At 54.8% G+C, this 26,407-nt stretch overlaps 2 protein-coding genes across 5 annotated transcripts in view; one reads left to right on the forward strand and one right to left on the reverse strand.

Annotated features, from left to right (window-relative positions):
* The window catches only part of MED24 (mediator complex subunit 24), a 37,078-nt gene extending 31,109 nt beyond the window's left edge, over positions 1-5,969 (forward strand). Inside the window, exons 24-26 of one of the 2 annotated variants that reach the window (XM_044999144.1) lie at positions 306-383; positions 966-1,114; positions 1,999-5,969. In XM_044999144.1, the coding sequence (XP_044855079.1) occupies positions 306-383; positions 966-1,114; positions 1,999-2,115 (344 nt within the window). In that variant the 3' untranslated portion in view covers positions 2,116-5,969. Of the gene's footprint in view, positions 1-302; positions 384-965; positions 1,115-1,998 lie in introns of both variants that reach the window. The other variant, XM_044999143.1, reaches the window with a different exon arrangement.
* Positions 5,970-15,654: 9,685 nt separating this feature from the next.
* On the reverse strand, positions 15,655-22,773 carry CSF3 (colony stimulating factor 3). 3 transcript variants are annotated; one of them, XM_044999145.1, is made up of 5 exons: positions 22,617-22,773; positions 21,752-21,921; positions 19,620-19,727; positions 18,503-18,649; positions 15,655-18,049 (listed from the first exon to the last, which is right to left on the reverse strand). In XM_044999145.1, exons 1-5 carry the CDS (start codon positions 22,771-22,773, stop codon positions 17,876-17,878), a joined length of 756 nt encoding a protein of 251 aa, XP_044855080.1. In that variant the 3' UTR covers positions 15,655-17,875. The 3 variants fall into 3 exon arrangements, with proteins under 3 accessions (XP_044855080.1, XP_044855081.1, XP_044855082.1); XM_044999146.1 differs by having other exon boundaries at positions 22,546-22,631; XM_044999147.1 differs by lacking the exon at positions 22,617-22,773 and adding an exon at positions 22,558-22,611.
* Positions 22,774-26,407: the final 3,634 nt, after the last annotated feature.

Genomic DNA, 26,407 nt, shown 5'->3' on the forward strand with positions numbered 1-26,407 from the left:
TAAAGACAAAATTGAGGGTTTGGGGAAGGCATGTGCCCCCCCATTGAGGGTGGAGGGAGACCCCTCAAGTGGCCTAGCCAAGCACACCTGCAGGTGGGCTCGGTACAGCAGGAGGTCCCTCTCCGCAGGGACGGGGCCGCGTCTGGCTTGGTTTTCTCCATGGTCCTGCGGGGTTAAGATTAGGAAGGGGCAGCAGTCCCTGATCTTGCCTGGGGTGGAACATCGACAGCTGTGGTTGAGCGTAGGTGCACGGTGGGGTTATTCCAGCTGCCATCCTGACCGGGGTGTGTTCTCCTCCGCAGCAGATCGTTCGCTGAGCAGTTCGCTGTCTGCCTCCCAGCTTCACACCGTCAGCATGAGGGACCCTCTCAACAGAGTCCTCGGTGAGTCCCAAGCGGGAGCTGTTCCCCAGGCTCGCATGGGCTGTACAGGAGCGTAGGCCTGGATCGGATCAGGCAATGGCCTGTCAGCTCGGGTGTCCTGCCCGCAGCTCCCTGTGCATCAGAGGAAGGTGGAACCACCCCCTGCCGTGCTGTGACGCACCTGGTCAGTTGCAGTGTATGGGCTCCCCGGGGAGATGCCTTTCTGAACTGGACGCTTTCATAGTCATTGCTCCTGTTGATTCCCCTCGGCTTGCGTCCCTGCGTGGCAGGCTTGCAGCGTGGATCCCGTCCCACCGGCGGCAGCAGAGCGCTGGCTGGTCTCCCTAACGCAGGGGTTTGGTACGTTTCCTGCTGTAAAGCCATTCTGGTGCTGAATGAGCCAGTGCTGCTTTTGCTGCCTGACTCTTCTTGAGCAGCCCGGCAGAGTCAGGTGCCCTGATACAGCTGGTGTCCATGAGCGGGTGAGCCTGGTGCACCCCAGCCCTTTGGAAGGAGACCCCAGTCCCCAGGGGTTGGAGGCACCACCCGGCCCTTTGCCAATCCTGAGGCTACAAATACCCGTTCGTTTTTCTTCCTCCCCAGCGAACCTCTTCCTGCTGATCTCCTCTATCCTGGGAGCCAAGACAGCCGGCACGCACACCCAGTTCGTCCAGTGGTTCATGGAGGAGTGCGTGGACTGCTTGGAGCAGGGCAGCCGCGGGAGCATCCTGCAGTTCATGCCCTTCACGATGGTGAGTTCTGGTCCTGCTCCTGCTCCGCAGCCCCTGCTGAGATCTGTGACCCAGCCCCCCACGTGGCAGACCCACGCGCTTCACTCTGCAGTGCCCGCGCCTGGGGCTGCTGTGGCGTGGAACTGGGGGCAGGCCGCCTGCCTCTGGAGCAGCGTGGCACAGCGAGAGGCCTAGTCGGACCTATCACGCCTCACCGCGACGGAGGGAGGGGGGAGGGTCCGTATCGGCACCGTGGGCGACTTGGGTGATTGCTAGCGTTTAACTGACTCAGGGAAGCCCGTTACACGGGGCAGCGTCTCCGGCCAATATCCTGGGCCTCGGCCTAACGGCGAAGGCTAAACTGTTATAGCAGCTAAGTCCCGTCGCTTGGGGCAAAGTTGGTCTTGTGGTTTAAAGCCTGGCACTAGGAGTCAGGAGATCTGGGTTCTGTTCTCAGCTTTACCAGTGATTCGTTGTGTGAATTTGGGCACCTAACATGCCCGCTCCCATGCCTCAGTTTTCCCTTCTGAACAATGGGGTTAATTCCCGCCTTGCAGAGGGTTGTGAGGCACAAAGTGCTTTGAGATCCTCTGATGGGACTCTCTAGAGATGGGCAAGAGGTTGCTGCTGTTATGAAAACCTGATCTGCTAGCACCGAAGAGCAGCCCCGTAAGTTGCCTCCAGCTGCAGGAGGTCGTCTTGGGGCTCAGATTCCTGTATCTTAACCCACTAGCAGCAGGGTCACCTCCCTTTTCTAGTCTGGCTCATGCCCCACCGTCTGGCTCAGGTGACTTGCATGCTGGGAGCTTTTGCACATGTGCTATTCTGAGCCCGCTCTCCAGACCAGTGGCGCCTCCAACGCTGACTTGAGGCATCCGTTTTTCTCCTCCCCTCTCTCTGGGCAGGTGTCAGAGCTGGTGAAAGTGTCTACCCTGTCCAGTCCCAAAATTGTCCTGGCCATCACGGATCTCAGCTTGCCCCTGGGCCGCCGGGTGGCTGCCAAGGCCATTGCTGCTTTGTGAACACGGCTCCCCCTTCCGCGATGCCGCGTGAGGGGAAGGCGGGACAGAAGCCGGGGGAGCTAGGAAAAGCGGAGAATGGATCGTCTCTGGCTGCATGGATCCTGCCTATTCTCCGTGCCAGGGGGGCACCATTGCAGTGAACCCTGAGTCTAGCAGTGCCTCGTTCCCAGGAACAGCCTGGGTGGCTGGAGAAGCAGCTTTCCCCAGCACTGGGCGTGTTAGAGGTACCATGTGGGATTGTGGTTCCCTATCGTCGTCTGATGCCGAACGCTGTTTGGCTGTTGATCGGATCTTTTTTCCTAATGTTTTAAGACCTAGTTTTTTATTCTCATAAAGCCCAGGTGCTCGGTTCTTTCCTAATAGCCTTTGTGCCAAGACGTGGTGTCTCGAGAGACTGATGATATCCCTGTGGGCCCAGTAGCTGGTATATTTCTCCACTTGCTGTTGGGTCTGCGGAGTTGTGATTGAGTCCTGGACTCCTGATGAGCAAAACGTCCTGCACACGGGAACCAGAGCTGACGAATGGCTACGGGGACCCCACGGCTGCTCAACACCTTCCTGCCTCCACCGCGGGCAGCTTTGTCCGCTTCACCCATGGACCGGTGACCCTGAAACAAATGTGTCAGGGGCCTTCATCTCCAAACACCCAACTGAAAAGCAGCCACACGACATCTTGTCTGTAGCAAAGGTGCTACCTGCTGCGATTTACAGATCCCAGGGGTTTCTGAAGTGGTATTTTTAAATCTATAGGGGATGCAGAACTGGTATTGCTAGATAAAAAAGGGGGGTGTTGTGGTGATTTCTTCTGTAGCCTTCTCTGGCGCGATCCTCTGCTGGTTTGGGAGTCTTCAAAGTCCAACTTCGCTGCCGCCGTGGCTCTGCAGACAAAACATTGCAGCAGACAATTCATGCTTCCCTCCTGTTGTGATTAGCTCCATCGCGTAACATCATCCGCCCCTGTGCATGGGTACAGCTCTGAACCAGGGCTCCTTGCTAGATTTACCCTGTCTCCTAAGTTTTGCTAAAATAAGCAGCTAGAACAGATACGGCACCTCTGTCGCAGGGGGAAGAGGCGCCAGTTAGCGCTTGTGGAAGACAGCAAATAGTACTGTGTCTTGGAGCCAGCTAGCTGCTGGGCCCGCTCTCCCCACGCCGCTCTGCCGATGCCCCCCAGGTGCTGCCAATCGATCCAGATATCCCTGTGGCTCCACAGTACGTGCCCTCGCTGAGCCTGGGCAGAGATGAACCAAACTCACTTCTGCCACGTGGCACAAGCTGAGTTCAAGTCCGCGGGCATTGCTGGTTCATCCCATGTGATGCCAGAAGGGGGATTTCAGCACGGAATTTGCCCTCGCGCCTTCGTAGGTTGAAACGCTTGTTCCCCTTCTGCCGGCCAGTGTATTTCTGACACCCCGTAAGACGCCTGTCGTGTGCTATGACTGACTTGTACCATGGGCTTAAATAAACCTACGATAAACCCCAAGAGCAGATCGCTTTCTGTGGCATTTCTCTCCCGTCGCCAAGGAACTAGCGGTTCTGAGATACAGTAAACCGAAGCGTGAGCGCACCTTACAACTTTCAAATGCTCCTTCTTCCGCCGTTCAGCCTGGTGCTTTTCTCCCCCCTCCTATAACGCAACCTTATTGTGCTGCGGGGCTTGCCTGCTTTTTCCAGCTGTTCACGAAGCCAGCCTAAAACCTGCCCTTTCCCCTCTCCCGGTGGAATGCATCGCGACGGGAAAGCGGGGTAGAATGATTTAATGCAATCTTAATGTAAGGGAGTCCAGAGCTTGCCTTCCCCAACCAGAGGAAACCAACATTGCTTGCAAGAAGAAAGGATTCTTACCCGTGCTGAAGTCTTGCCCTGCGTTCCAGCCCAGAGGCAGCAGCATTATCTCAATCTGTATCATCTGTAATTCCCTTTGGACTCTGTTTTGTATATTTTATCCATTCCTGATGCTTTCAGATCTGCGGTTCACGACTCTTCCATATAAGATTGATTTTAAAAATAAAAAGACCTCTCTAAGGAGAGAACAAGATCTGTGCATAGAGGGAGGTAGAGCCCCCAAAACTGTCTACCTCTCCGATGGATACAAACAGACTTCCCCATAGCTCTGACTAGTGCTTGGAAGCCAGAGCACCCTCTGAAACGTAATGTGAGCCTGCCTGGGGAGCGCGCTTCTCATAACACCGCATGTCGTGCTGCTGGAAGGGCTGGGGTCAGGGTCCAGCCCACTCGCGGTAGCAGTCAGGGACGCTGGACTGAGCTATCCTAGGAAACCCCTGTGAGTGAGTGAGTGTCACCGTGATTGTAAGTTCCTTTTGTTACAGCACTCGCTGGGCAGGGCTGCCGTGAGAACAGAGCTTTGATTCTGTGCAAGTCGTTTGCCTGGAGTAAATAGCGCCTGCTCCTTTTGCTCGCCCAGCCCTGGGCCGCGTCGGACTGCGACGGTGCTGGGTTGCCTGGCGTATTAGCTCCTCACCGACAGGCTGAGTGGGAGCCGTTGGCTTTGCGGAGTTTTGGCTGGTTTGTCTTTTCTTTGCTCGCGTGTTTTGCTCGAGACAGGAAAGTGCAAAGAAGGGTCGTTGAGGGGCTCCTTTGGCATTAACTCTTGGCTCTCCCCGTCAGCATCTCTGTAACTGGGCCCTTCCCCATAAGTTCCCTGTGTCCCCAGGCTCTGATCCATCCCAGCTGCCCTTCTCCTGTGTGCCCTAGGTTCCAGTGCAAGGTGGAGCTTGCCATGTGGCTATCCCGACACGGCCGATTCCAGCCCGTGGTGGTCGGCTGCGAGTGCAGCTGATCCGGTGCAGACCCCTAGTACAGATAGACACCATTGACACCTGCTTGAAACTGGAGTGAGCTGCTGTGCCGATTGTGCCAGTCCTTGTCCACGCCTAGTGGCTGCCCCAGTGCAAACGCTGCTGGCTGGGGGTGGGTCTCTTAGATTCCCCTCTGGCCAATTTCTACAAATCTCTGCTGTGTTTACTGGCCCTTAACCCAGAAATCCTGTCTTATTGTGTCAGGCCGCAGATCCTGGCTCTGAAACTGGCTAGCCACTGCCTGTTGAGTGGGGAGGTGAGAAGTTAGCACCTGGCTGGCTGGGCAGTGTTACCCAAGGGGGGGAAGGTTGACAGACTCCTCCTTGTTCTCGGCAGCCATTTGCTGGTCAGACAGGTGGCAGATTTTCAGCGAGAGCCTCTCCCTATACAGGTGGCAGTTCTGGCACTCACCAGCATTGTCACCTTTGGGAAGAGTAGCTAGGGGCTAGCTCAGGGCATGACCTGACTCTTGTAAGCTCCCTTCCTAATGATCTCCACTCCCGCTCACAGCTGGCGCGAACCCGGCCAAAGACATCAGTGCCATGAGTGGAGTCTCTGAATTCGTCCGTTTGCCTGGATCTGTCATTCTAGTTTGTCCTCAGCAGCTATGGGGTTGTTGTCCATAGTTGAGAAGATGGACCCCTGCTCTGGAACCTGCTGTAGGGACCTTTCCATGCAAAGCAATGTCCATGCAACATGCCTGGAAAGCGGATTCACCGCTAAGCAATTCCATTAAAAAGGATGTAGAGAAATTCCTGCCGGGAAACATCCATTGGGATTCCTTGCTGAACACCCCATGTGACTCACGCGCGGGTCTGATTCAGGCAGTGAGCCATTGCTGAGACAGCACAGCCTGGAACAGAACATACCCCTGACGCAGCCCTGCATGGGAATTACAACTCCTATCTCGGAATCGGCCTCGCCAAGCAGAGATTGCGGGGAGTGGGGACCAAGGGCTTCTCCCCAGCAGTTTGCTTTCGCCTCAGTCCCTGCTCTGTTCCACGCCTGCCACCCCTAGCAGCAAGCAGGCAGTGTGCCCCGAGAATTCACCAATCCCCGGGAGGTTTGCCCACTTCTAAGCGGGGGTGGCCGTTTGTGCTTAGGGAGACAGTGCGACTGCTCTTGCAGAACAGCTGCCTTTGAAACCAGTGGGCATCTTGCCATCGCCTGGGATTCTGCCTTGGCCTTAGCATGGCTGGCTGCAGAGTCAGCTCAGGAGCTTCCTTGAGAGGCTCTTGGCTCCTGTGGGATTGGGTAAGGGAGCACCATGTCCTAGAAGCCTGATGAGCATTTCCTTCCTGTTTGGCTGTCCCATGGCCCCACCCGCCAGCCCACAGTCATTGTGCGATGTCGGGGAAAAGACACTGTGTCCGGGGGGGAGAGCCAGTGGCTGACAAGGAAAGATAAAGGGAGAGTTGGGACGCAGGCTTCCCGGCCGAGCCAGCTCCGCTGTGTGTAGCAACAAGGCTGGGCTGTTGTCCGCTGGCTTCGCCAAGTGGATTCAGAGAGCAGCGATATCCAGCCCGGGGCTGATGTAACCTTGTTATGTAACGTGGAGCGACTCACCCCTCCCCTCATTTTTTCAGAGGGGTGGGGCAATAAAGGGGGCTCGTAAATCACCTGCGGCGGCTTTCAAGTGGTTGGGGTGCTCGGGGCGGTTGAGCAAGACTCCTGCCAGCTGACGTAGCGAAGGGAGGAGAGATGGTTGATAGGGCTCATTGGCATGTGGCTGGAATGATGACAATCATTCCTGGAGCCTGGGGGGTGGGCTGGGAACGAACCCTCCCCCGGCTACTCTTCTTCCTGTGATACAAGAGTAACGGGCGCTGCTCTTGGGTAATGGACAGTTAACCTGTGCAACTCCCTGCTGCAGGAGGTTTATCTTCAGCCCCTTTTAAATGGGACAGGAATGGCTCAGCGTAGCATCTTGAGAGGCAGGAGAGGAACGAGACTCGTCGCTCCTGTTTTAGGACTTGGTGGGAGCAAACAGTTCCCGTGGTTGGCTCAGAGTTGCACAGGCGGGTCCATTGGGGGTTTTTATGGCTTCCTCTAAAGCATTTGCCCTGGGCTATTGGCAGAGGCCACTCCCCACTCTAGGGTGGCAGCTTTCTACCTCGTCCTGCCTGGTATCCCCTTTTATGACCCGTTATCGTTACAGCAAAGCAAACTGTTCTGACCGCCCCGGCACACACCCATCCTGCCACCAGCCCAACCGTTGCCAGTATTGCAAATATTTGCCCTCCAAAGCCGCTGCAGCCGCAGCCCAAAGTGGGGCAGTCCCAGCAGCTCCCTGCCGAGCAGCCGGCTTTGCCTGGCAGGAAGGGAGCAGGGTTTGGAGAACAGGTTTCCTGTAACTGCTGATAAGTGGGGAGGGTGGGGATGGAGGTTGAATGAAGGAGCTCGTTATCTCTGTCTGTCTCCTAAAGCTTGTGGGTGGGACGAGCCCGAAAAGAGCCGTGGCCATCAGCGATATTGGCCAGGCAGTGAGCTGGGATCGTCTTCCCCAGCAAGGGGCTGGGAACCCCAGCACTTGGGACGTTTAAAAATGACTTTGAACAAAGCAAGGGGCCCACGGGAGTGCTCCAGTTCTCAGAGCTGATTTCCACTAGGGTTGACTGGGTTTGGAAAATGACGAGGGCGTGGTGGGTGGGGGCGGGGGCGTTTAAAAAAGGGAAACCCTTTGCTCATGGGACAGTGAATGGTAGAGACTCTTGCATCACTTTCCCTGTGTCATACTCCCCACCTAACACCTACAGCAGGGGAGTCTGGGGGAGGCTGTGGCAGGGTCATAGGATGAGGGGAAGCATATCTGGTAGCTAGGGAAGTAGCTGCTGTTGTAATCCAGGGAACTGGGGGAGAGAATTGTAACTATAAAATACCCCAGGAGCAGGAATGAGGAAGAGATGTCAGCTCAGTCCATGCCGTCATAAAGTGACGCAAGAGGCCCAGTCCATGTCTCTTCTGGAGAGCCCCCTTCATGCCTACGGTAGTGTTAACCCCCGGCAGTGACCAGCTTTTTGCCAGGTGGGGGAGTGGACTTATTTCAGGCCAGGCCGATCAACCTTGGTGGGACTGGAAAGATTTTCTGTGGTGAAAAGCACAGTCCGCTGAGGCAGGATCTCCCTCTGGAGCAAAATCACCGTGTGGCATTGGGATTCCTGTTACCTGAGATTAGGGAAACTATATCACGTGGGCCTGGGGACCAGACATCACTGTTGGTACCAGCTGTTGCAAGGCAACAGATCTTCTGGTGAGCTGAGGGGTAACATGTCATGTTGCCTTGGGCCTGACTCCTGAGCTCTCCCAGGACAGCTGCTGGTTGTTGAGAGTGATGAAGCTTGTGTGTGTGTTAACACGAGAAAGCAAGGCCTAGAGAGCTGAAGTGACAGCGCAAGCTATGCAGAGAGTCAATAACGTACCTGACAACCCAGACATCCCCTGCCTCAGTTTCCCCATCTGTAAAATCGGGATAACGATCCTGACCACCTTTGTTGAAGTGCTTGAATATCCGCTGATGAAGAGCAAGGGTCTGTGACCATCATACTAGTCTGGCCCACTCCTGAAATAAATCCCCCTCACAGCAGTAGTGAAAGAGGAATTTGTTGGGCTGGAGTCCCCCACATGTCATGCCAACCCATGATGTGACCGAAATTGAAAGTGACAGCAGAAGAGAAGGCAGGGGCATGACATGCTGGTGGGTTACTTTGTAAAGTTCATTATTTCCAGGCCAAGCCCTTCCCCCTGCAGTTTTAAGGAGCCACGTGGTAGAGCTGTGAGTAGTTGTAAGGTAACTGTGTGTTATGTCCCTCCCGACATGACTTTGTTCTCTGAGGACACCAGTCTACCACTGCTGCCTGCTGATGGAGTTACTCCTTTAGTCCAGGTAGTAGAGGTGTGTGTCATGGTGCTGACCCAGCAACTTGTGCCCATTGTGCGCTGACTGGTGCTAAAGGGCCTGGTGGGAGGCTTCTGAGAGAGATGTTGCAATCGATGGAAAAGCTGTCGTAGCACAGGAACCTGACAGGGCTGGGGGCTGAATTTCTTCTGCAGAAATGTTTCCTGTTCGCATCAGTATTCCTCAGTAGCTCACTAATGTCATAGAGACGGGCTGGAAGGGACCTCAAGAGGCAGGACCAAGTGAGCCCAGACCATCCCTGGCAGATGTTTGTTCAACCTGTTCTTAAAAACCTCCAGTGACGGGGATTCCACAGCCCCCCAGGAAGCCTGTTCCAGAGCTTAGCTACCCTGAGAGTTAGAAAGGTTTTTCCTAATATCTCACCTAAATCTCCCTTGCTGCAGATTAAGCCCGTTACTTGTCCTACCTTCAGTGGACACAGAGAATAATCGATTACTACCATTCTCTTTATATCAGCCATGAACATACCTGCAGACTGAGATCAGGTCCCCCTCAGTCGTCTTTCCTCAAGACGAAAGGTGCCCAGTTTTTTACCCTTTCCTCATAGGTCAGGTTTTCTAAACCTTTCATCATTTTCGTTGCTCTCCTCTGGACTCTCCCTAATTTTCTTAAAAACGGGGTGCTCAGAAGTGGACCCAGGACTCCAGCTGAGGCCTCCCCAGAGCCGAGTAGAGCGGGACAATCGCTTTCCGTGTCTTACATCTGACACGCGTGTTGCTGCAGCTCAGACTGATACTAGCCTTTTTCACAGCTGCATCACATTGCTGACTCATGTTCCGTTTGCACTTCCCTGGAAGCCCCAGATCCTTTTCAGCAGGACGATGGCCCAGCCGGTTATTCCCCACTTTGTAGTTGGTCTCGCTCGAGAAGAGAGTCACTGTTCCCTTGGCGTGGGACAGCTGAGAAATGAGTGAGTGGCTCCGCTAGGATTACCTGGAAAAGCACCAGCTTGCAAGGTCAGGGACCAGCTGAGCCGATGTCCAGGTCCAACCATCTGTCCTGGGGAAGCTATTCCACTTTGGATAACTGGCGACAGAATCATTGGCCCAGGGAGAGCGGGTGCAAACATGAGTCTGGTGCTTGGAGGGGGGGGACCCAGCATTCAATCCCTCTGCTCCAATGGCTTTTTATGATTTATTACCCAAAGTGGAACAGCTCCAACAGGAGTCCGTGAAGGAGCCCTGCATTGGACAATCCCCTCACCCCATTGTTGGGGCATTCACCTGAGAGGTGGCAGAGCCCAGTTCAAATTGCTTCTCCCCTCTGGGGGATGGGGGACATGAACCAGGGGTCTCCCACATCCCAGCTGAGAACCTAACCGCTGGGTGGCAGCTGCTCCTGTTGCCACTGCTACCTGGTGTGTGCAAGCTCGCCCCAGGGGTCTCATCCGCTCTGTGAGCTTGGTGCATGCTCGCTGGGTCTGGCCCGGAGGGGGCTAGATGAAAGCCCATCTGCCCCCGTTCGAGTGTCACTCTGGGGCTTCTCCTGCAGCCTGCGGTGGGGGTGGGGCTGGGGCGCTCATGGTCAGAGGCAGAAAGGTAGCTGGGAACTTTCACTGCCACAACGTAGGTGCTCAGCCATTGTAGGCGCCTCCGGGGTCTTGTGAATCCTGCAGGAGCTTGATTCTGGGTTGAGATTTAAAAATGTTATTAAATATTCTAAAATACAGAGGTTGGGGAAAGTGTGTCTGTACATCTAGGTATAGTGCTTAGATTATCCACAAATACAAACTCACATGGTACATAGAGAACATAATCAGCAAAAACCCACGTTTGTGTGAAGAGATTTAACAATACAGTTTAGAAATTAGAATCCAAGTACTCGGGTCCATCCCTCATGGAAAGTTGGACAGAGATTTGCTTGTGGGAAGTAAAATATATCAATGAGTGGAGATTGTCCCTCAGTAACTGAGAATTAGGTTGCTTTTCCATTTAGAAAATACAATCCATGAGGAAAGTATTTGTTACTTTCCTGACTGCACTTTTCACTGGCCTCCAGCTCGTCCCTCCTGGTATTGCCGATGTCCGGTGATGTGTTCTATGTAGATGTCCCTCGACCACCTGATGGCGTCCGACACCATGAATTGCCGCATCAGCCGAGCGTAGCGCTGACCCCTTCTGCATTTGCTCAGCACTCGCTTGTTACTGGGGTCCCGTGCGCCTAAGGCTCCGACGATCAGTGCGTGTGTCTGGACCTGGAACCCTTAGCTCTCAAGGTGTCGGCCAGAAGGGCGAATATCTCTACCTTTCGAAATTGGGCATCGTGGAAGGGCGGGGTCCTGTTCTCGAACAGCACAGTGACTTCCACCATGACGATCTTCCACTCCTCGGTGGTGGTGATGATGATGTCCGGTCGCAGTTGGCTGTCGGCAGGAGCGGCTCCAGGCATCAGCACGCCAAGCGTGTGCCTGGGCCGGCACGCCATGGGGGGGCGCTCTGCCAGTCGCCGGGAGGGCGGCAGGCAGGTTGTTTTCAGTGGCATGCCTGGGGAGGGTCCGCTGGTCCCGTGGCTTCGACGGACCTCCCGCAGGCGTGCCCCCGAATCCACGGGACCGGGGACCTCCCGCAGGCAAGCCGCCAAAGGCAGCCTGCCTGCGGTGCTTGGGGTGGCAAAATACCTAGAGCCGCCCCTAGCTGTCGGTTCCGGGGATGGCGGAGTTCACGGGGCCCCCCCGGGTGGCAGGACGGCTCTGGCCAGGCGGTCTTGGATGGTGTTGTCGCAGCTGCCAAGCTCTCGCCTGGGGCTTGCAGCTACCCAGGACGTGGGGTAGCGTCTCATTGGCGTAGCCGCACTTCCTGCATCGCTTGTCCCGATTCCCATGGCGCACGGCTCCGTTCAGCGGGACGCAGTGCTCCAGTGGCTCCAGCCCTGGCTGCCTTTCTGGCAGGGATTGGGCTCAGGGCAGGGTGCCTGTGTTAGAAGCGGGTCCTACTGAGGGAGACCTCTGGCTCCTCCTGGCCTTAACTTCTGTTAGCATTAGGCCTGGGGGTACCTATCCTAGGAGGTCTGCTTCAGATTCAAACGCAAATGTGATCTCAGGCTTAGACAGAGGAGCAATCCCCTTATCTGCATCCCTCTCCGGCTGGCCCTGGGGGAGGGGAGGTGGTCCACACCGTACAGGAGGGGCTGTCTTTACGCTGGGCCATTAGAAATCAGCCCCGGGCTCTCTCTGAGCTCTCCGAACAGCCAGGAGTTGGTGAATAATGACAGGGGAGTCCCCCTCTTCCCTTCATCTTGAGCCAATGGTCAGGCAGGAGTGTAGCAATAGTGGAAAGCTCTCGGCTTCTCGGGAAAAACCCTCCCGCCTCTGCTAGATGTACATCACGGCAGCCTTCCGGAGGGGACTGGGCTCGACATGCCTGGGCGGCAGCCTGGCCCTGATATCCTCTCCCTCTCGATCATCCCCTGGTTCTTGCTCTGGGTCGTCCCACCCTGCTGACTTTTTTGGCCTTTGCAATAGTTTAATCCCCTGCAGCCGCAGCCCCGTTGGTTTATCGCTGCGCTGAGGCCCAAAGCGGCCGAGGCAGAGCTGCTGCTGAGGAGCCCACTCACACCGGGAGCAGAAATCGCTGGGGAGGCCTGTTTGCTGCCCAGCCTAACTGCAGCACCCAGAGAGTCCAAAGCCCCTGTAGATAACCTGTCAAGCCTTTGCAGCAGTGAGTTCCAGCGGTGGGTGGGGGGATGGGATGTAGTGAAAGGTAAGGATAGTCCTTGCGCTGAGGAGTTCACCATCTGAAAGTCTCCTAACCTGTGTTCTCCCCCCCTTTGTGCCTCAGTTTCCCCATCTATAAAAATAGGGCTAATGATCCTGACTCTGCTTTTGGGATGTGCTTTGGGATGGGTGGGGCAGAGCGGCAGCCCAGGAGCTAGGCATTGTGATTAAACTGCTGTGGTGCCCACCCACCCAACATTTGGTGTTTCACGTAAAGTCCCGGTCCTTGAAAATGAGAGACCATGGGAGAGCCTCACCTTTCATTAAAAAACAAATTTAAAGTCAAAAGTCCAGATGCTCACAGGTTCCTCATGTCTGGGCCCAAGTCCTCTAGCTGTTGTGGTGTGGAGAGTAGCTTGAAAACATGATCCGAGTGCACCTAGAGGTTAAAAACCAGGTCAATTAAATAGAACCTCATGTGCTATATATATATATATTTTTTTTAAAAAAACCTCATGGTTTTCAAACCAATCCTTCTGGTGCCGGAGCTGGTTCCAGACTTTTGCACACTGTGGTTGGTGATGTTGAGTGATTATTTAGGGTTTGAGCCAAGCAGCAGAATAGGACATTCTCATAGTTCCAGATCAGCCTGCCAGTCCCCTGAAGGCTGTTTTCAACCCCTGACAGTTCGATCCAGCCATTAAGCATGTTGCAGGGGACGGTCTTTTGTCCTTAGCGGGTGATTTTTTAGGTGCAGTCATTCTGCTGTCAGGAGGTGGAGTGGGGGGCGGATGCCAGGTCACTTGCCATACCTGCACTCAATGGGGGTGCCTCTGGGACTGGTTTGGGAAGCAGACCCCTTGGGGGTCACAGACCGGCTTGTCCTGTTATGTTTTGATGGCTTCAGAGTCGCTGGATTGGCTGGCTCTGATTGCACTGAGTGGAGATTTGGGTCACGCCTTGTGTGACGCTGTATGGAATGTGAGGGGCACTTTAGGATATTATGAAAACCAACGTTGTAAAATTGCAGTGAGTTATGCCAGATATGCCATGTAAGACATCTGCAGAAAGGTTATAATCTGTCAGGTATGTGTTTGTATCACCTTTGTACTGTGGGTTATACCTGTATTTCAAAACTTGTGTTATGCTTGTGGGTGACACCCCCAGGCAGTTTGCCATCAGCACTTTCTAGCCTGCTTGATGGCCCATTAAGGACCATCAGCTACACAGCTGACCCTGGGGGGTGGGGGGCCGGAATCAGGAGCACAGCATGTGGCTGGTTGGGGAGTTTAACTTCAGTGTTACCCACCAGTCTTGGGAGGATCCGTTCTCCCATTTGCAGCCTGCCCTGACCGTGGCATTTCCAGTGCGGGCTGCCCTAGGCACACCGGGTCTGGGCCCGCTCGTATCCAGTCCGATCGTTCTCCTCGCCCGTTGCTTTGCCCATGTCTCCCCTCTCTTTGCATCCCACCCCGGCTTCCCCTTCCCCATCGCATCAAACCATCGCTGCTCGTCTTCACGGTCAGGGCCCTTCACAGCTTCCCCCCTCCCCTCCTCTCCTTCGCCATCCAGCTGTCGACTGCCCCCTCCGATCAGCCTCCCTCACCCACTGGTTATCTTTTCAAACTAGCACCCATGTGCTTTCTTCCCTGCTGCCCCCGGCGTTTGGGCAGGGCTCCCGATCGATACCCACCTTCAAATCCCCCCGCAAAACTCTCCGAGGCCTCCACGAGGGCTACAAAAACTGGGCGAGGCTGCTGGGGCTAAGCTCCTGCCTGCCACGCTGAGCAGTACGGTCTCCCTGCTTCCTTGCACTCCCCTGGCTGTCTTCATCTCTTGTCTTGTACTTAGCTCGTCAGCTCTTTAAGGCCAGGATGGTTTTGTTCGGTGTCTGGACAGCGCCTGGCCTGAGGGGGTCCTGGTCCAGGCCTGGCGCTCCTAGGCGCTGTGGTGATGTTATGGGGAGCTATTCAGCCTAATTATTCCCTATGGAGTGGAGGGAGCGCTGAGCTCGCAGGCCTGAGCTGAAGCCCGTTGGACTCAAGGCGAGTATTTCACAGGTGGAGATGGGCTTGCGGCAGCCGGGGGGCCCTAGGCTTGTGGTGCCATTCAGCCCAGAGGGCTCCTGGGAAGCGCCACCTCCCTCTGCCCTCCCTGACCATGATGGGAATTGAGGGCCTGGCACTCGGTGGGTTCAGACCCCAGGCCTGGCAACGGGGAAAAGTGGGGGCTGAATGCCTGGAGCATCAGGTTTGAACCCGTCAATCCCAGCCGACCTAGCGGAGCCCATTGTCCTGAGCCCGGGTAGCTGAGCACTGCACCACGCACAGGTGATGGGAGTGAGACCAGCACCCTCTCTGCCCTGGTGGACGTGAGAGAGCCTTGTTCCCACGCTTCCCCCCGGCTCCTCGGCCCAGAGCTCTGGCTTTCTCACCCTGTCACGCTGCATGGAGCCACGGGAGCCCCCGCTCCAGATCCAGGGAGCCCTTCTCTGAGCAGATGCCCCCAGAGCAGGGGTGTTCATGAGGGGGACAAGGATTTGGGGTACTGCAGAGGGTGTGAGAAAGATTCTTATCTCCTTCAAGTGCTCCTTGGTCTGGTGACAGCTTTCCCCTCCCTGCTCCTGAGATGTAGTATCTCCCCAGGTTCCTATGCCCCCCAAAGCACGGCAGTCAGGCAGCTTTCACTGGCGCGCCTGTGGGAGGCCTGCCAATCCCGCGCCTTCGGTGTACCCGCTGCCGAATTGCCGCCGAAGCCACGGGACCGGCAGACCTCCCGCAGGCATGCCGCCAAAGGCAGCCTGACTGCCACCCTCACGGCGACCGGCAGGCCGCCCCCCACGGCTTGCCACCCCAGGCACGCGCTTGGTGCACTGGTGCCTGGAGCCGCCCCGGTCCTTGAGCTGTTGAATTGCCTTCCATGTGGGCTGGAGCTGGAGCTCTCCCTGAAGCTTTGGGTATGAACTTTTTCAAAGGTGTCAAAATCCCGTGAAGCTCAGCACTTTGAACAAGTAAAGAGAATTATTAACTCACCCCGTGGGGGCCTCTCTGCTGTCTTCCTAGATAAGGGACTGGTTTATTTCTGGTTAAAAGTGCCAGCGCTAGGACCCTGCCTCCTGCTACATTCAGCCAAACAGACCTGCTTTAGAAGGTACCAAAATATTTTTATTTCTCTGTTTTAAATAAAAATACAAATCCATTTGGTCTGAGCCAAACCCAGTCCCAATAATAAATAGTACACATTGCAATATAAACCAGTTCAAGACAATTACAGAATATCGCACTCTGCTGGGCATTTCGCCAACCTAATAGGCAAAACTCCAGAATTTGTCAATGAAGATCTTGCCTTTGTTTTTTTTAATTAAACTCCAACCATTCAAGAATGGACATTCTTCATCTGGATCATCCGGGGAGGTAGAATTGCACAGTCTCCGCTAATCTAGTACAATGTGATTTATGTTGAAATTCACGTGGGCTGTCTGTCGGTGACAGCTTTGAAACATACAGGCAACGCCGGTCCCTGCCAGCCCAATCCACACTGGGTGGATTCAGGGTAGCTGGAATTTGAGCCAGTCAGAAGTCTGGTAGGAATCGGGTCTGAGCCATTCTCGGCAAAAAATCATTTGAAATTAAAGGAGTGATAATAGTTAATAGTAAGAATTAAGATATCAATCATTAAGTTAAATTATAATAAATACAATCAGTTTGACATGAATGTAAATCTCATGGGTGAACGAGGAGGAACAGTGGATTGAAAAATATAAATAAGAAAAGTTACAGAAATATAAATAAGAAAAGTTACAGAAAAGCTGGTTTTCTGGGAGGGTGAGCTGGAAACCTCCCTGTCATTCAGTGAGAACGGCTGTGCATAAACAATTCCCCAGCCAAGGACTTTGCTAATTAAGGAGCCTGCCCTCCTGCCAAGTCTGTTAAATAATAATACTCGGTTATGCATTAATGCACTATCATAACACAAACAATGTTAGCCAATTCTGTCCCTGCACTGCCCACAAGCCAGGAAGGAAAATGCTATTTTAAAGTGCCTTCATCTGAGGATAGAGGGGATTATCCCTCTTTATAGATGGGGAAACTGAGGCAAGGATAAGGGACGCAACATGCGTAGGGGCATGCAGCTAGTTGGGGGGTGAGCCAGGAATAGAGCCCAGGAGCCCTGGTCCATTTGCCCGCCGCCCGGCAGGCTTGTGCTCAAGCAAGGAGCGAAGTGGCTTGTGTTGCGCACTGCGTGCTTGGGACCTAACCCAAAGCTCTGGAGGCTTTCCAGAGCGCAGGCTTCTCCACGCTCAATGGCCGAGTGCTCCCGGCAAACCCTTCTCTGCAGGTGCTCTACCGTCCTACTCACTCAGACCTTGCCCTTGGCTGGACAAGGGAAAATGAAGCCTCACACCAGCTTTGTGAGGTAGGTAAACGTTAGCATCCTCCATTTGACATGGGGACACTGAGGCACTGATTGTTAGCCAAGATCCCACAGGGAGTTGGGCCAGGAGCTGTTGGCGCCCAGCCCTGTGCTTGGTCCAGCTACCAAAGAGCAAACATCTGGTACTGGAGACGCTCATTTGTTTAAATATTAAACAGTAACTACACTGGAGACACACATCACAATGCACGGCCAGCATCCCAGGCCCTGCTCCTAGATTTGCTGATGCTGCAAAACATTCGGGAATGATGCCCGTGGTTCGTTATAAAGGGAATGGATTTTGACTTTAAAAACATACCAGAGACTAGTTGCACTTAAATACTTCTCCCAACAGGTTCCAAACCCCTATAAATATATTAAATAGTGATAAATATTAAATAATCCGGGCAGTGTTTGCATTGGGGCTGCGTGCGTGGATGCACCAACCAGTGGTGAAGCTCACAAATGAGAAATAAATAACCTTTAAATAGCACAGGGTGACCAGATAGCCTGATTTTGTAGGGACAGTCCCAGTATTTGAGACTTTGTCTTATGGAGGGACCTATTACCCCCCCACCCCATCCTGATTTTTTCAGACTTGCTATCTGGTCACCCTAAACGAGAACCATGCCCAGCCTCAAACCCTGGGGAATAGTAAACAGGGGTTTGGGGCAGGGTTTGCCACTGACCCAAAGAGGGAGGGGCAGCTGCTGATAATATCCCAGTCCAATAGTTAAGAGCCTTGGTTGTTGCTTTGCAGAGTGGAGGGGGTGCGGGATGGGCTGGGAATAAGGGAGAATCCAGGCTGGATGAGCAGAGCATCCTCCGGCTGGGAGATGCTGCCCTTCCCCCCACTCAGAGACACCCCCCCCGTAAAGCTCCCCCTTAGATCTCAAAGCCCAGAGCCTCCCCAAGGCTGGGCCGGAGGCTGCGGTGGAGGAAGCGCGTCCCCGCGCCCCTTTACACCAGCGTGAGGTGGCGGAGGGCCCGCAAGGACGTCTCCAGGAAGCGCTTGAAGTTGGCGGGGATGATGAATGCGCTGGCTTGTCGGTCGAAGTCGGACGAGAGGCTGGGGAGGGTGCCCTGGCCCTCGGCCTTGGGGTACGTCACCGTGTTCAGACCCAGATCCTCCATCTAAAGGAGCGGGAGACGGCCAGCAGCGTTAGCAGGAGCCCAGCGGAGCCAGCGCCTGACGCACCCGGGGAAGGTTGGGCCTGCTCTGAGGCGACTGTGCTGGCGAAAGGCGCCCGAAGCCTCAATCTAGTCACAGGTCAGGGCCGGCATGGGGGCGAGCTCCCCGCAGCCTGGGAGGCCCAGCTGTGACGCTCTCCCCGTCCCTTTCAATCCTGCGCACAGGCTGCCGGCGTCGGCCAAGCGCGTCGGGCCCGGGAATGCAGCAGGGCGATGGCAAGCAGGGATTGGCTTCACCCTGGCTGCCAGGCCCTGCCCTGCCCTGGCTGGCTCCCCGCCAGAGCCACTGGGTCTGGGTGAAGGCCGCCAGGCTTCTAGCTGCATCCAGGGGCCCTGCCCCGTCCCCGCCCCGAGGGCCTGGTCCCACCCAGCGGGGGAGCAAGCGGAGCGGTGTACCTGCTGCTGGATGTTAGTGGACAGGTTCGAGACGTCCAGCCGGAGGGCGTCCACGCGGCTGGAGTGAGCCGGCAGGAGCTGGAGGAGGAGGGCGAGGTGGCCGTGGTAGATTTGGAGCCCGTCCCGGATCTGGCTGAAGCAGGCATCCTGTGGGCACGGGGAGGAAGGAGTTGAGAGAGGAGGCCTGAGTGGGGACGCTAGCTCTTTAGTGACCCGGTTGGCATCAAGTTTCCTGTGCAGTGTCTATCCCAGTGAAACACCTTGGCTGCGGTGACTGTGCAGCACGGAAGGGGTTAAGTGTAACTGCAGAGGGCCAGCTGTTCCTTTCCCCCCCCCCCCCGGGGTCGGAGCTTCCCCTTGGGCTCCTTCCGTGCCAGGGACTCCCCTCGAGTCATGGCTCTGGAGCAGGGCTGGAAAACGTGACCATCGAGCTCAAGACCCTGCAAGGACCGGAGATCCCCCGAGCCCCGGCTGACAGATCCCTGAAGCTCAGCGAGGCAGCACAAACCTGGGCCTCTCCCTCCCTCGCCGCCGGGCCGGCGCTGGGGATCACCGAGGGCGGGAAGTGCTGACTTGCAGCAGCGTTTGCCAGGGCTGTGAGGAAGCCTCCCCCTCTTTCTAGCTCGCTGCCCCCGCCCGGCTATTTTTGGCTGGACTGTTCTTGGGGTTGGGTTTAACAGCCAGGCCGTGGCCTGGGAGCCCAGCTTCGGACGTAGCCAAGATGCCGGCAGCTGAGCCACGAGAGGCGTTTGGGTTCTGGGAAGCTGGCAGAGGAACAGGATTGAAGTGGTTCCATTGTTCGGGTTGTTTAGGAGAAGGCTGCCATGGCTGGAGAGAAGCCAGAGCTGAGAACCAGCAGCTCATTGCAGGGTGACTTTCCTTCGCCCCCGGGCCGGGAAGCACAGCAGTGTGCTGCTCCTCTCACCCTGTCAGAGCAGATCCTCACTCCTGCTACAGGCAGGGACCTGCTGCTGGAGTCAGGCCGACCCTGCGGCTGCCACCAGGAGCTTGGCTTCCTCTGTCAGTGGGAACAAGCTTGGGCCCTTAGGACGCAGCCCAAGGATCGTTCCCGCCCCCCCTGCCCGCCCCGGCTGTAGTCCCTTGCGGTCAGACTCACCACTTGGAAGGTCTTGCTGTGACACTGATCCAGCGGGGCCTGGGAAATGCCCAGTTTCTGCTTGACAAGCATCAGCTCCTCCTCGTTGCAGAGCTGGAGGGTCGTGCACTGAGGTGGGATGAGAAGAGAAGGTACAGTCAGGAGGTGGGAGTTAAAAGCCAAGGATTGCCTGGGCCACCGCTAGCGATTGCTGTTCCCGGACCCAAGTATATGGCGAGAATGCGATGGCCGGGGTGGGTTCCAGACCCCGTCCCCAATCCTGCAAACACTCCTGCGAGTAACTTTACCCACTGAAGTCAAATGCAAAGTTCTACACTTAGGGAGGGGAAAAAAAAATCCAATGCACAACTGCAGAGTGGGGATCTAGGCAGTGGTATGAAAAGGATCCGAGGGTGAGTCACAGATTGAATATGAGTCAACAATGTGATGCTGTGGTGAAAAAGGCTTATACCCTTCCGAGGTGTATGAACAGGACTGTTGGACACGGGAGACTTCAGCTGTATTAAGGGTTGTTATAAAGATAACAGGGATCAATTGTTCTCCGTGTCCCACTGAAGATAGGACAAGAAGTAACAGGCTTAATCTGCAGCAAGGGAGATTTAGGTGAGATATTAGGAAAAACTTTCTAACCGTCAGGGTAGCTAAGCTCTGAAACAGGCTTCCCAGGGAGGTTGTGGAATCCGCATCATTGGAGGTTTTTAAGAACAGGTTGGAGCGACACCTGTCATGGATGGTCTGGGTTTGCTTGGTCCTGCCTGGAGTCCGTTCCAGCCCTGCCTTTCTCTGATTCTGTTGTTCTCGCCTGCCTTTTCCCAAGCAATGTTTTGCTATGTTCATTTTTGCATTGTCCTTTCCTTTGGCCCGACCCCGGGAGCAGCAGGGAAGGAGCTGCACATTGGCTGGCATGGTCGTGCGAGACCTTGGAAACTGGACCAAAGCAAACAAATCCCCTGGCTATGTGAATAAGACTCCCTGCCCCACAGGGTTAAACTACTGACAAGCACGAGCTGTAATCTCCAGGAAACACCCATTCGGATCCCCCGGGCCAGCGGTCTGGCCAGCATCTGCTTCCCAATTTAACACGATGAGTGCGAAAAAACTTTTTGGGCCAAACCTTAAGGGCCCGATCTTGAAAACGCCTCGGCGTGAGAGTAACACTGAATAAACAGGGCTGCTCGCCTGAGGAAAGAGACCTGCAGAAGTGCATGAGGATCGGGCCAAACAAACTGCAGTCCAAAGCCTGAGGGAGGAGGATTCACCGTCCTCAAATCCGCTCTCTGCCTGCATCAGGCAGGGGCAGAGCGACCAGAAGGAGAAGGCTGCAGTTTGCACTAGCTGAGTGGACAGATCTTCTACCTAGCAGCTGGGTAAATTGTCAGGCCGGGTCTCCGAGAAGACACTTGTCCAGGAGAAGGAGCAGCCTGCAACTCCTCTGGGAGGGATGGGTCCCTGTTTCTGGTTCTTGCTTTGAGAGAGGGAAAGATGCACAGTTCCTCTTGCTCCTGTTGTGGATTTCGTGCCGGGGGCTGAAGTTTGCTAAGTTTGCTGGCTCAGGAGGGCCCTTGTCTGTGACCCTGCCAGCTGGAGGTAGTGGGGACCTGGTCAGGGATCTGTCCCTGGGGAAGATCAGCACAACTTCACGCTGCTCTGCAGCAAGGGGTCTGCCGCCGCGGAGCGATCTCCCAATCCGTCTCGTCCTGCTGCTCGTCCTACCGCCCAACCCAAGGCACAGCTGCTGGGGAAGCCTGTCTGTCTGGATCTCTGTCTGTCTGGGAGCCTGGGGCTGAGATTCTCAGCAGAGATGAAGCCTCCGGAGCAGAATGTCAGGGCCCCACCCCTGAGTGCTCAGTGCTGGGCTGCTGGCATCCTCCCTTGTTACAGTTTAACCCACTGTGCAGCTCTCCCCTGAGTCCCCTCCAGCCAGGCTGCAGCCCCCAGCATCACTGCTGAGCGAGAGACCCCAAATCGCCAGGGAGGGGTGTAGCGGCAGCTCTCTCGTCAGATGTCAAGAAACCCCTTTGTGCAGGTCATAGATGAGACTCTGGGTGCATTGTACAGCCCATCCCCCCACCCCCACCCCAGATCTCGGATGCCCTCAATGCCTCTCCCCCGGTTTGTGTCGAGCGACTCACCACAAGCTCCTGCACCTGGGTGACGTCCCCTTTGATTTTGCGGATGTATTCCAGGTCCTTCTGCAGGAATTGCTGGAAATCCTGATCCCCGGAGAACTCCGGCAGGGGAGCTGCATGCAGCATGGTGCATCCCAAACACAGCACAGTGCTGACTAGCAATGGCAGAACAGCTGGGGAGGAAGGAAGGAGAGAGAGGAGCAGAGTTAGTCAGGTAAGTGCAGAGAAATCCAGATGTGGCCCGAGACCCAGAGCAGGAGAAGCACTCTGTGCATTCAGAGGAGATAAGAAGGTTAGTGCAGAAGCTCCAGCTGAGGTTGGGGGCCCCGTATGCTGGGCACTGCACATACACATAGCGAGAGACAGGCCGTGCCCAGGAGAACTTCCAGTGGGAACTGTTCTCATGTAAGCATCACCCCAAAGTGTGTTGGTTCTCTGTCCAAGGAGCTTAGTCTAAATAAACACAATCGATACATTAAAGCTTTTATAGTTAAAATTAGAACGAGCCTTTGATTTAAATCCCCTCTGCTATCAGATGCTCATAATTTTTTGTAGCGAGGCAAACTCACCCATAACATGCACTAAGTAAACCCCACCTGTTTAAAACATAATCCAGCCTGTATAAAACACATGCCTCTTAAATGTTGTGTATTTGTCCTCAGAGCTATTCTTTTCCTGGTTATACTATCAATAGACAAATATACCAGGAAGAAGGAAGAAAAAAAAAAGATATTTTTTTAAAATCAAACAACCCAACCAGTAACTGTAGAAGTTGCTGTTCCCCAAGTCACACTTACCAGCCCCCTCACCTAGAATAAATCCAAGCACTTAGGAAATCAGTGGCTGTTGAGTGAAGGTTCATACTTACTTTGGCGAGATCTCATTCTAAATGCGTGGAATCTTCTGAGTATCTCCTCCCCTTTTGAGTTTATGACGGTTACCGGGAATGTGAATAAGACAGACGCAAAAGCTGCACTAGTCCCTTTCAGCTCACGAATGTTGAGCCTCTCATCAATACAGGGCATTTATAGTCCTTGTCAGGGAAAATTCACTCTGATGAAATAATGAAGTGTGACAAATCGCTGCACCAAATTCCTAGAATGTTCATTTTCACAGATTTGTATTTTCAGATTTTGCAAAATGTGGGGTTTTTAGTGGTCCCAATTGGTTCTACTTGGGACCCCAATCTTAGACTGCTGGACCTGTTCTCCAGCCCACTGGGGCATGATCAATAGAAACTCATTAATTCTCATTGCTCTTTAAACCCCAGAATGCCCCCAAAGTTAGCCACTCCACAAAAGATCAGCTGTTTTTTATTCCCCATCAGAGATTTAATTGTGAGCTAACAAGACATCTCAGTCCTGATCAAACTTTTTGTTATCCTTACAATATAAGCAGCTGCTTTGTTCTTGAGCAACTTGGGTAGAGTGTTTGTTAATTTAACCAAGTAATTAAGTAATTATGAAGAGAGAGAAATCACCTTGACATTCCTTTTTCCTTGTAGCTGTGTTCACTTGCCCTCAAGTAGAACCACTAACGTTCCCTCATATGATATGTGCTTTGCCTAGAATTAACACAGCATGTGTCTGCTTGCTGAGAGATCCTGTGCCTTAGGTCGGAGGGGTCCACACCAGGGTATCTGGGCCCCAGACAGTCATGAATGATTGTGATCCTCACAGCACCACCTAGGGAGATAGGGAAGGATCATTAGTCACAAATGGGGAAACTGAGGCACAGCAAGGCTTTAGGCCACTTTGGAAAAGTGGCTAGTGATGGTAGATACCCAACTCAAGACCCTAAAATTCAGGAATTGTCCTATGAAGATCTTCATAGAATCATAGAATATCAGGGTTGGAAGGGACCTCAGGAGGTATCTAGTCCAACCCTCTGCTCAAAGCAGGACCAACCCAACTAAATCATCCCAGCCAGGGCTTTGTCAAGCCTGACCTTAAAAATCTCTGAGGATGGAGATTCCACCACCTCCCTAGGTAACCCATTCCAATGCTTCACCACCCTCCTAGTGAAACAGTGTTTCCTAATATCCAACCTAAACCTCCCTCACTGCAACTTGAGACCATTGCTCCTTCTTCTGTCCTCTGCCACCGCTGAGAACCGCCGAGCTCCATCCTCTTTGGAACCCCCCTTCAGGGAGTTGAAGGCTGCTATCTTGGTGTAAGGGATGTGACTGGGGTCACATGGAAAACACGTGGCTGGCTCAGGCCTGCCTTGTCTATCTAGATAGCAAGCTTGTTGGGGGCAGGGACTTGCTGTGGGTGAAAGTCAAGTCACTGGGAGTCTCCGCGGGCCAGGATTTCACGGTGTGTGTGTGCAGCACCTTGCTCTCAGCGCCGCTGGGATACAGACACCATGAGGAATCTGAACCAGGGTCCCACCCCTCTTCCCATTAGCGTTAGCTGGCTCAGGGTGGGGAATGGCCCGGGAGGAAAGATGTGGGTGCCCCACAGCCGTAGGAGCTCCAGCACCCTTGGCAAGGGCCTGACGGGAGCGATCCTGTGCCGGTCTCCGGGAGATGGCGATTGTTTCCCAGACTCAGGGGCTCTGACGCGGGTGCTGCTTCCTAACTCCTCAGGGTTCTTTTGTTGGCAGGCTGGTGGGGAAAACGCGATGCACATTCCAGCTTGGGCTGCCTGGCCCAGGGCCAGCTGAACCAACTCCCAGCGCGGGATAGGGGGATGATTGCTCAAAAGTGGAACTGGAGAGGTGAATCCGAGCTGGGCAGGGGGCCCGGCTTTGACCCCAGGCCCTTGGCAAAGCAGCTGCGGCACTTAGTGGGATGGCCTGGAATATATTGTCCTGGCTCCTTGTAACCGCAAGCTCCATGTTCTACCTGCCTGGGAATGAGGAAATGGGATTCTGGGCAGGTGCCAAAGAAATAAAAAGTCCAACCTGCCTCACCAAATCCCGGCATGGAGATTTAAACCACCTGTCCCAGCATGACGTCTCGGAGAGGCAAAAGCTGGGGGGGGAGGGGGAACCAGATCCTCCTCATGCTGACCCTCCCCCACACACACACTTCCCCTCTGGGGTCTTGGTCAAATCACTTCGCCTCGGGATAATCAGCTGGGCTTGGGGTGTTCCACGGTGCCTCACTGCCCCCACCTGGGCTCTCCGTAGCTCTCTGATCCCGGCGGGCATAGGTCAGACAAAGGCAACGGCCTGTGCTGATTTACACCAGCTAATGGTTGCGAATGTAACTGTTACACCAGCTGAGTGTAAGCTGAGCCAGCCAGCCCCAGGCATGAATCAAGCCATCCACCTCAATGGGGTGTTAACTGAACCCGAAGGACCACTGTGACACTTTCAGTAGCATTCACTATTTCGCTGCTGATTAATTTTTGCAACATTGTCTAACTCCTGCTTGTTGTGCTCTGAGCTGGAATTGCTGCTTTGGAAAAGGGCAAACTTAGGAACAGAGCGGGTCACCCCGTGGGTCAGTATACGGGGGGTCAGTAGACTTCTGGCTCTGTCAGCTCTTAACCACCAGAGCTGTCCTGAGATGGCCCCTTTAAGGGAACTGGGTGGAGCCCCACCTGCTTCCCAGATGGTGAGATGAAAGACCAACAAGCAGCTAACTTGGAGGAGAGCGTAAGGAGGTGGGAGGCATGAGGCTTGCTGCGCTGCCGGGGGGAAGGAGTTGGCTGGGGTTCCCCCATGGCAGGCAGCGCAGGCCTGGGGAGGCGCAAGGCCACTGTTTGGATTTGTGGGTCTGGTGACAAATATATTTGTGGGTCCCCCTGGGGGCAATGGAGCATGGCACGGGGGGGTCGGTCCCTGGAGCGAGGGGCCAGCCAAGGTTAATCCGGCCCTGGTGAGGAAGAAAGGAGAGAGGTAGTGACGTTTCCCAAGGAGTGTTGGTCACTGAAGGCCTGGGGCAGGGAGGGATCCCATGGACTGGTGTCACCTCCTTGGAAGTGGTGAAGATGGAAAGTGCTGTCTCAGGGGTGAACAGCTGGGCGTGGCCAGGAGTCAGCAGGCTTTTCTTTTCACGAATTAGGGCTATTCAAAAGAAAAGAGTGAGTCACAAATAGGAAGTCACCGCAGTTTTCCATGGCCGGAACTGGGTGTAAGCCCCGAAACCCTGGGGATGGGTGCAAGAGGGCCCAGGAAGCTTTGTCATGGTTACCAAGAGTGGTGGAGTTTCCACCAGGCTTGGCCAATGTGCGTGGGAAACCATGGCCTTTCGCAGCGCAGCTGCCACCCGTGAGCTCCATTTTAGCTGCTCCTGTCCTCACCCCGGCAGGAGGCGCTCCTGGATCTTGGCCCAAGGCTGAGTTGAGGTGGGACTTGCCCAGCACCATGGAGCGAGAGGAGCGCTCTGCCCCTCCCCCCCGCGTGTGTGGGACTCTGTTTGAAAATGGGCTCCCGTCCTGCCCCCGATGCCCACACGCCGGCTCTGCTGTGCCCGCTGTGCATAGACAGGGGAGACCCCGTCCTGCCCTCAGAGCAGCGACTCAGCCTCCTGAACGCGGCCCCACAGGGTCCTCTCTGCGGAAGTGGCTGGGTGCATCCTTTTCAGCCCATTCTCCATGGGTGTCACTCAGCCCAGTTTGAGCTGACCCCAGTGCCGGGGCGGCTGCGTCTCCTGGAGCGATCGCTCTCTGGCTGGAGAGCTCACTGCTCGGAGAGGCCTCTCCTGAG

This window comes from Mauremys mutica, chromosome 25 (genome assembly GCF_020497125.1).
Source record: "Mauremys mutica isolate MM-2020 ecotype Southern chromosome 25, ASM2049712v1, whole genome shotgun sequence".
In the NCBI taxonomy this organism is placed as follows: domain Eukaryota; kingdom Metazoa; phylum Chordata; order Testudines; family Geoemydidae; genus Mauremys; species Mauremys mutica.

What these genes read in the sequence shown, in the direction of transcription:
- CSF3 (XM_044999145.1), bottom strand. Translation starts at nt 22,773, where the DNA reads ATGCCCTGTATTGATGAGAGGCTCAACATTCGTGAGCTGAAAGGGACT. An exon ending in CCCAGGTGCAGGAGCTTGTG is followed by an intron (nt 19,728 to 21,751) that starts GTGAGTCGCTCG and finishes ATCCCACCTCAG; the next exon opens with TGCACGACCCTCCAGCTCTG. An exon ending in CCACTAACATCCAGCAGCAG is followed by an intron (nt 18,050 to 18,502) that starts GTACACCGCTCC and finishes CCGCTCCTTTAG; the next exon opens with ATGGAGGATCTGGGTCTGAA.